General features: G+C 33.6%; 2 protein-coding genes across 2 annotated transcripts; both read right to left on the reverse strand.

Annotated features, from left to right (window-relative positions):
* Positions 1–2,541: 2,541 nt before the first annotated feature.
* On the reverse strand, positions 2,542–4,606 carry LOC116017492. Its single transcript, XM_031258089.1, has 2 exons — positions 3,284–4,606; positions 2,542–3,127 (listed from the first exon to the last, which is right to left on the reverse strand). The coding sequence occupies exons 1-2, from the start codon at positions 4,593–4,595 to the stop codon at positions 2,709–2,711; spliced, it is 1,731 nt and encodes a 576-aa protein (XP_031113949.1). The 5' UTR covers positions 4,596–4,606; the 3' UTR covers positions 2,542–2,708.
* A 1,801-nt stretch (positions 4,607–6,407) lies between these two features.
* LOC116016228 (ATP-dependent DNA helicase PIF4-like) lies at positions 6,408–7,295 on the reverse strand. The gene is made up of 2 exons (XM_031256387.1): positions 6,982–7,295; positions 6,408–6,897 (listed from the first exon to the last, which is right to left on the reverse strand). Exons 1-2 carry the CDS (start codon positions 7,293–7,295, stop codon positions 6,408–6,410), a joined length of 804 nt encoding a protein of 267 aa, XP_031112247.1.
* Between the last annotated feature and the right edge of the window lie 2,272 nt (positions 7,296–9,567).

Consider the following 9,567-nt stretch of genomic DNA (forward strand, 5'->3'; position numbering starts at 1 on the left):
ATACTGACTCTTGTGCTTCAATAGGTTGAGAAAAGTAGTTATGAACAGATACTGCATTGTAATAGAGTTAGTAGTATTCAAAAAAAAAATTTATGTTCACAATTTTAGAATTCTGTTATAATTTCAAAACTCTATATTCACAATTATAAAACTTAATATTCACAATTTCATAACTATATTCAACTGTATAACACAACTTTTGAATCTATATAACAAAATTATGAATATTAAGTAATGTAATTTTATATATTGAGATCTAAAATTATGAATATAGAGTTCTAATATTGTGAATATAGAGTTCTAAAATTGTGAACAAGAACCCAAGTCCATAAGATAATTTTTGGGCAACCACTCAACCTCAACCTCAATTACCATCACCCTATATTTACTCAGTAGTTAGTTATATCGTGGACCATGGTCAAAAAAATGGCATCGTTTTCTTTAAGTAAAGAAACGACTGTCATCACAACTTAACGGAGCTACGTAAATTAAACTAGAGTTTATCTCAACTGATACTGCCTCACATTTACTTGGGATCTAAGAATGTTTGGTAGCAAAAACAGATTTAGGTGGTGTTTGGTGAATAATTGTTAGGTGATTGGGTTAAATAGGGTTGACTAGTTGATAGCATTAGTTGATTGTAAAAGATGTTTGGTAAATTAGCTTGATTGGGTTAGTGAATTTGGCTAGTCGTTTAGTTGATTGTAAAAAAAAATATTTGCATGGTAAATTAGTTGTTAATTGATAGTTGATTACATGCAAAATGACTTTTTTAAAAAGCTGATCGAAAAAGTTGTATTTAACTGCTTTTTGAATTTTAACATTTTGGATCAATAAGCTGTTACAAAATATCAATTAATCAAACACTTATATTGAATGTTTAACTAAATCAAACAACTAATAGTGTGATTAAATAAACTAAAATTGACTGATAAGTTAACTATGTTAGCAAATATGATTTTAAAAAAATTGTTTGATAGAAGAAAATCTCATTCACTATAATCCCAATCCCAAAACATCCAACAACAGTACAGTAAACTTGAATTTTTATTTTGTTTGTTTGTTCATTTATTTAAAGTTATTGTTTCATGAACTAGCTAGATGAATATTGTAATAAGTGCATGTAGTTCTTGATTTCTTTATGTATTTTATTCCTCGTGGGAGAGGGAGAGGGAGAAGCAGCATATGGTGGCAGTTGAGCTTGTTCCGCCAGTCCCGGAGATGGCAAATTTTCAGCAGAGGGGTCAATGAACGATGATGCATCAATAAGTCTCATTGCTGTGAGAGGGAGATTGATTTGGTGGAAAATGTAATAATGTTTAATTTTGGCTTTGCTTGGGATCTTTGTTGACTTGTGGATTAGATTAGCTTAGGGTCGGCCATGTATATATAATAAGGAATTATTAACGATGAACCTTTTGTTTTTTTGACAAACCCCTCTAACCTTTTGAACCTTAAACCTTTCGGTCCTTCTATACCAACAACTCAAGAAGACAACAATTCAACCTCAATCACCATCACCCAAAATTTTTATTTTAATTTTTTTTTGAAGTCCTATCGACAATAAAATTATGTAAATATTTTGTGAGGAAATGCATAGTTAAAAGCTAGTTACCCTAATACAAAGTACAATACTATTTTGGGACGGTCCACGGTATAATGCCAACTTATGCTGTTCCAAAGTTAGAACAATCATTTCAAAGTTAGCCTTCATATTTTTTTTATTTTAAAGTTAAATAAGTTTAAAAAAAAGTACAATATAATCTATGTAGTAATTTTTTTTATTTTCATTTTTTTAAAAACAAATTAAATATCCATGTCAAAACTTATTTCTTCCTTGTAAACAAGATTGATGTCTAGCGAGGTCAACAATTTTCTTGCATTCTTTTACAAATTACCCCCAAAAAAAAATACAAATGAAAATTTAATAAAACAAAAAAATGTTATCATTTCATAGCTTCTTCGTCCTCTTCTATTTCGAATTATGTACTTTAAATGTAGATATTATGTTTAAAAGGATCTTCATATGCTCTATTTGTTTAGTGAGGGACAATTTTTCTTATTCAAGCAAGAAAGATCGAATTGCATATGTTTTGGATGGGAGCTCAATTGGTGTTCTAAAGTCATTTTTAATTTGGCACAAATGATCGATTTTAATTCTCTCTTCTTCAAATTGGGTAGGTAGTATTTCAATTAACTTTAATGATAATTGATGAGCAAACATATGAAAACAGCAGGATAGCCTTAACCCAAGAAATTCGTTCTGAGCCATAGTTCTGATTATACTGATTAGAAAGAAGTAAACAGCCATGTATATACAAGTAGGACATATGAAATAACCATTCTTCAGTACTGTAAGTTGGCATTATTATTATTATTATTACTCCAATAAAGGGGATTGACCAAGTGTAATGCAAATAAATTCTATTCCACAGAAACATCAGATGCCAAAATTAAAGTAGAACATTAGTTGGAAAAGAGAAGGAACCAGTACCAGCCTAAAATATGAAATTAGAGAAGAACAAACCTCTAAACTTCCAATTAGGACAAGAGTATGCTATATTGTACATAAAACATTACAAAGGGAAGAAAACACGTGAAACCAGTTACTAAACAAGCCTAGAATGGTTCCAACACCAGAAGGAAGAAATACAAGTAGGTAGGGGAGAAGGAAAGGAGCAAAATGAAGTCCGGCCTGCATCCACAGATCAGTTAAATTTGGGGGTGATCATCATTCTGATTACGGTCTCGCCACATGATCTCAACACATCGAAACCGTGCAGCAATTCCGAATCACACGTTAGGGTAATCCACTCATCTTCCTCATCTTGATACTTGATAGACATATTTTCTAGTGATATTTTGAACTTTGTTTCCAATTGATCCTCCAAATATTTGATAGTTGAGGAGGATGTGAGTGGAAACCTTATGGTATCATTGTTATAGTTTACCTTGACAGACATTATTGTGCTGTTACATTGGATTGTATTTGTGCCTTCTAGAAGAGGCAGAGCAGGACAGGGTTGTTTTTGGTTGAGAGAGCAATTATTGGGCCTTTTTCCCTTGTGATTTGGCCATCTATTGATGCCAAAGTAGCGACATGCTCGCTTGAATGTAGGTGTGCTAACTGCACATTATAATTATAATTATAATATAATATAATATAATATAATATAATATAATGGGAGATTAAAGAAAAGCAAATATGTGTAGGAGAAAGTATTGAAGCAATAACCACCTATCTATTGAATACTACCACTTCAAATATATGATAAAATGGTACCTTTAAGAGTTTTAGCAGCCACATCGCGACTCTTACCAAACAGTTGTTGAAGAAGCTGGCGGGTAATTCCATGATCTTTCTCCCACCTGCTGATAGTGTGGGTGTTTCCATCAATGCTATTATTTGTTGCACTGGATTTGGGCATATGGGGTTCACATGGTGAGTCCATCCCGCATTCTGCTTCATGTGGTTCTGGCAAAATGCCAACAGTACGACTCTTTGTTAACTCTTCAGGAAGATAAACAAAATAGGTAATCACTAGGAAAGGTTCAGCATCCCTCTCTGCAGCAACACAACAGTGGTCACTTATTTCTAACTTTGCAGTAGCAATCACATCCAACTCTGTAGTAGCCCTCTCAACATTTCTTATGAACGCCGATTGGATGTGTTCTATAATTGGTTCCACAAAATCCTTTTCCAAACATTCAACCACGCTTTCCTGGCCACTTGGTGGACGAGTAACTGATTTAAGTTCCATCCACGCTTTCCTGGCCCCTACTTCAAATTCTATTATTAAATTGAAGGCAGTATACTTACATTTCCAGTAAAGATTAACATCTGTATGCGCCACCGGCAATCCTTTTTTCATTGCCTGTACAGCAATATTCAACCAAGACACGAACCAAGAGTCGTTGTGGGAGAAAAGTTGAGAATCATTCCATGAAAGCGTCACCTTCACTACTCGTTTCACATCATGTAACTCTTGAACCTCACTATCATCTGCAAAATTGCGCAATCTAAATGGATCGGAATTTCCGATGGAATCACCGGACGGCGGGGGAAAGTAGTTCATCACCATGTCGGGCGTAAGGAACAAGGGTTGATCACCAGAAAAGCCCGCAAATTGAGGGCTGATCGCCATGCCTCCCGTCATATCCAACAGCGAATCGCACTCTGTACCATCAGAATCTCTTTGTAGATGATGGACAACACTAGTCGTCGCCGCTGCAGCATTCTCGGCGGTCCCCGTCTCCGTAACAGGGTTGCTGGTGAACAACGACCTCGTGGGAGAGGGAGAGGCAGCATATGGTGGCGCCAGTCCCGGAGATGCCAAACTTTCAGCAAAGAGGTCAAAGGATGACGATGCATCATCATTCTCAAAAAACGCCCCACCAAAAAATAAAACATTCTCAAAAAGCGTCATTGGTGTGGGTGCTGCGAGAGAGTAATTTGGTGGAAAATGTTTAATTTCTGCTTTGCTTACTAGCTTCGGTCGCCCATCTATATTTATAAAGGAATGCCCCATTGCCAGAATGCCGGCTGCCCCTTCGAACCTTTTGAACCTTTGGGTCCTTCTATACCAACGAGGCATTAACTCAACCTCAATTACCAACAAGGCCCTATACTACTCCATAATATTAACTTTGTTTTTCCACTCTTTCCGACACCACCCAAAGGCCAAAGTTCTGTCCCGAATGAGCTATTTCAGAAATCTCCAAGGGTGTATTTAGTTTAGGGGTTTTGGCATAAGGTATAAGTATCAAAGTGATTGTTATTGTTTAGTTAACAGGTTTTTAAAGGGTTTGGAATATGTCATTAATTAAAAAAACTTATACCCTTATTAAATAAGGGTTTCATTCCCCCTTTCCTTTCTTTCCCAATTATTAATAATCATTCTCATTCCATCCTACTACCATGCAAAAATACTTTCACCAAAACTCATTACTCTAACCAAGTATTTTATACACATTCTGATTTCTATGTGCGAACCAAACACACCCTAAATAATGCATGTAATTCCATTGTGTTTTTACTACTTTATAGATTTTGGCATTACGCAGTAAATTTCATGGTTAATTACTTAATTTTATCATTTTAACCTATTTTTTGAAGTCATATCAACAATAAAATTATTTAAATATTATGACAATGCATTGCATAATTAAATGCAAGTTACCTTAATATAACATTATTTCTATGTTGTTTTAAATTAGGACAATCATTTCAAAGTTTCTACACCTCCCACCCACCATATATTATACACAAACACACGATTATGCTATTTGAATTTAAAAAAAAAAAAAAATTACAATATATGTCAAATTTTTAAAGAAAGAATTTTAAAACAAATTCAATATACATGTCAAAACTTATTTCTTCCTTGTAAACAAGATCGATCTCTAGGTCAACAATTTCATTGCTTCTTTCACAAATTATCAAAAAAATCAAATGAAAATTCAATAAAAGAAAAAAAAAATGTTATCATTTCATAGCTTTTTCGTCTTCTTCTATCTTTGTTTCGAATTTGGGATTGTTTGATGGCAATAATAAGCGTTTTTTTTTTAACTAATGACAATGGTAGCAAGGGTTGTCAACGATGACAATGACTATTGGTTAACCAGATTATTAAATTAGAAAAATACTATATAGACTTCAAAAACCTACTCCTAACTTTTATTTATACTTGTATTCAAATTAGTAGTTGCACCCGTGCGATGCACGGGCAAATTAATGTAAAAGGAAATATACTGTAATATACAAAATAAGAAATAATGAAAACAAAAAATAAATTGCTAATGATAAAGTTGTACGGTTTTTACAAATTATTGAAAACTTCTTTGTATACGATATTTTGAATTGTTTTTGCACATTGTTCATTTTCGTTACAAATTAAAACTTTTAAGCCTAACGGATTACTGACTCTTGAGACTGCTACATACAATTGTTCATGATTAAAAATCGGTCTTTTCAAAAACAAACCGACGTTTGTTAGTGTTTGACCTCGACTTTTATTAATTGTCATGGCATATGATAAAATTAATGGGAATTGTTTTCTTTGGAACTTGAATGGCAATCTTGGATCTGAAGGTGTTAAGGACATTCTTGGTATTAATACCTTTGTTCCAGCATGTGTGCCGCACAAAATTTTAGCTTCCAAAACATGATCAACCAACCTTGTAAGAATAAGCCTTATCCCATTGCATAGTCCTAATGAGTGATCAATATTTCTCAAAAGCATCACAGGTGAACCCACTTTTAAAGCAAATGCATGATTAGGTACACCTGAACATCACAACCCATTTAAAAACTCAGGAGTGTGCAAGTCTGAGAGCATATCTGCATTTAAATTTGACTTACATACAGAATCACAACTCAAATATGTCCTACCTTCGGCACGACTTTGCTAATTCATATATTCATTAACTTGATCAACAACATCCAAAGTGGGCGCTAAAATAGCAATATTCTTTAGACAGCTTAGCTCATGGTTGCCATTAAGAAAACCAGGAAATGTGCTATCAACGATAATACCAATAGGATCATCATTAAATCTCAGTAATAAGTGATCTGGAATATTAAGGTCAGAATAACCTTCTGTTGAATTTCCAATTTCTCCATCCCCTATATTAGCAATCCACTTTGCAAATTCTTCAATCTCATGTACTTGAGTGTTAGATTCTAAACACCTTAGTCGTAAATTCTTGGTTAACCTATAGACTTTACAACTTCTCCAAAGATACGAAGAATTTATACTTGCACCTACTATATCTTGCCTTGTGCCCTTAGGAATGACAGGCAAAATTTGCCTAAAATCCCCTCCAAAAACCACAGTTTTACCGCCAAATGTCATATAACTGTTTGGATTTTTCGCATGCATCAAATCCCTCATTGTCCTATCAACAATTTCAAAGCAAAATTTATGCATCATCGGAGCTTCATCTCATATGATCAACTGACTTTGCACAATCAATTCTGACAATGAACTTCCTACATTAATGTTGCAAGTTGAATCTTCGTTAATAGATATAGGTATGGCAAACCTAAAAAGCGCAGTCTGTCCACCAGGTAAAAGCAGAGATGCTATCCCACTGGAGGCAACATTTAACACAATATCCCCCTTTGACCTTAACGCAGAAGACAACGCTCTCCATAGGAAAGTCTTTCCTGTTCCACCATATCCATATACAAAATACAATCCTCCTGCTTTATTTATAACGTCATCAAGGACATCATCATAAATTCTCCTTTGCTCGTCTGTTAGTTGAGTAACCAAAATCTTATTTTCTTCCATAAGAGCTTCACGATCATATGATAATTCCTCTTGTAACAATCTATTGGTAGTTAAAGCAACATCTTGAACATCAGGCAATGGCAATGGTAGCAAGGGTTGTCAACGATGACAATGGCTATTGGTTAACCAGACTATTAAATTAGAAAAATACTATATCGACTTCAAAAACCTACTCCTAACTTTTATTTCTACTTGTATTCAGATTTAACTAGAAAAAGAAAAAATGAATGAATAAACATCATGACCCTATTAAATTATATAATCAAAGCATTCCACATCATATAGTGTAGAAAATAATAGTATGAATTGAAAATACGAATTAAAAATTAATATAAAATTACGAAAAACTAGCAAATGACACCTTTTTAAAAATTTTATGACCTATTTACATTTTTTTTTATTTAACGCAATAGTTTAATTAACCCTTTTTCTATCCCTTTTTTTTTTCGAGACAACAAATTATATCGTAGACTATTAATTTTTTTTTTTTTGAAGAGTATCGTAGACTATTAATAATACAATAAATAATAAATACTCATTACACAAATAATATGCTTACAAAAAGTAAACATTCAAGGGTCACACTTGTGAGACCATCTCACGGATCCTTATTTGTGAGACGGATTGGGTCGGGTCGAAGCATCATGCAAATGCCGCACTTATATGTGCAAATGTCATACTTATATGCTCAAATATAATACTAATCAGGAATACAACTTTTGTTACTTATAAGAGAAAAAGTATTACATTTTTATAATAAGTGATGTTGACAAGTTTTCCTTATTTATAAGGGAAAATATAATACTTTTGAGGAAAAATGTAATACTTTTAAATCAAAAATGTAAAAGTATTGTATTTTCCCGTAAAAGTATTACATTTACCCTTATAAGTAACAATTTTTTTTATTCCTAATTAGTATTACATTTGAGCATATAAGTATGACATTTGTGCGTATAAGTGTTGTAGTTACATCTTGACCCAACCCGTCTCACGGTGAGACGGTCTCACACAAGTTTTTGCCAACATTCAATGTATTAAAAATGTAAGTTATTATGGTATAATAATTCAACAACAATTTGACTCATTCCATATCAATAACTAGCAGATTCAATTTTTTAAACTTGGGAATAACATAACTACATAAGCAAATAACTAGAAGCTGAAAATAGACTGAAAGATTGGATAGCAGATACTTTGAAGGGATTGCAGTAGCTATGATCAGAAACAGATAAACAACAGCAACAATCCAACAAAAATTTAAAAAAACTTGTAAATGGAAAATGAAAAGGAAAAAAAAAACCCAAAACTAAATGCATAAATATAAGATTATAATGTAACATAAAGCAGGATTACACTGCAAGACCAATATAAATTGCTAAAATTTGTAATCTCCTCAGCACTAAGTCTGCAAAAATGAAGTATCCTCAATAATAGGCTGGAAAAAATTTTGGGCTCAAGCCCCCTCAAAAAACGAGTTATTCAAAATGGGTAGGTAGTATTTCAACTTTAATAATTCGTCAACTGTAACTCAAATATTTGTTGGGTCCCTCCATTTGAAGAAAGGGAAGTGGATGGCAGACAAACACACCCAACTTTGTTTGTTCCATTTTGTCCTTAGTGAATGAGGAATATTCCACTTCAATCCCATTTCCATTCCATTTCGACAGTAGTGGGCAGCAAAAAGGAAGGGAATTGTTTAATTTCCCATTCATTCCATTTTTCAGCAACATAGAGAGAGGCAGTGAGAGTGTCGGCAACAGACAGAGTGAAGAAAACTATTTTTCTTCTTTCTCTTCTTTTGGCGTTCGGCGGTTCATCAGCAGAAGGAACAAACCATTTTCTCCTTCATCTTTGGTGCAGTTTTGCCGTGCTATTTTGTCGTGGATTTGCCGAAGCTCTTGGGTACTATTTTTCATCAAATATTTTGAGGTCAGCTTGTATTTATTCCAGGCATCTTTTGAATAATCTCGTAATATTTGTATTCATTTTTATCCTAGTCTTGGAGATTGAATATTTTGAGTACGAGATATTATTCCTTTTAGCCTGTGAATATTGAAGAATGTTTTGGCCTAGGAGTTGTTGTATTTGATGATTTGTGGATGTATGGCTCACGTGGTAGCCTAAAACTTTGTACCCGAGATTTGTGATAGTGGAAATTGTTGTTGTTGGTGGCCCGTGGTTTTTCCCCGTCATTTTGGGGTTTCCACGTAAATCTTGTGTTCCTTGTGTTCATATTTATTTTTGGGCTATTGTGTATTATCTCGTATTTGTG

The sequence above is a fragment of the Ipomoea triloba genome, chromosome 4 (assembly GCF_003576645.1).
Source record: "Ipomoea triloba cultivar NCNSP0323 chromosome 4, ASM357664v1".
In the NCBI taxonomy this organism is placed as follows: Eukaryota; Viridiplantae; Streptophyta; class Magnoliopsida; order Solanales; family Convolvulaceae; genus Ipomoea; species Ipomoea triloba.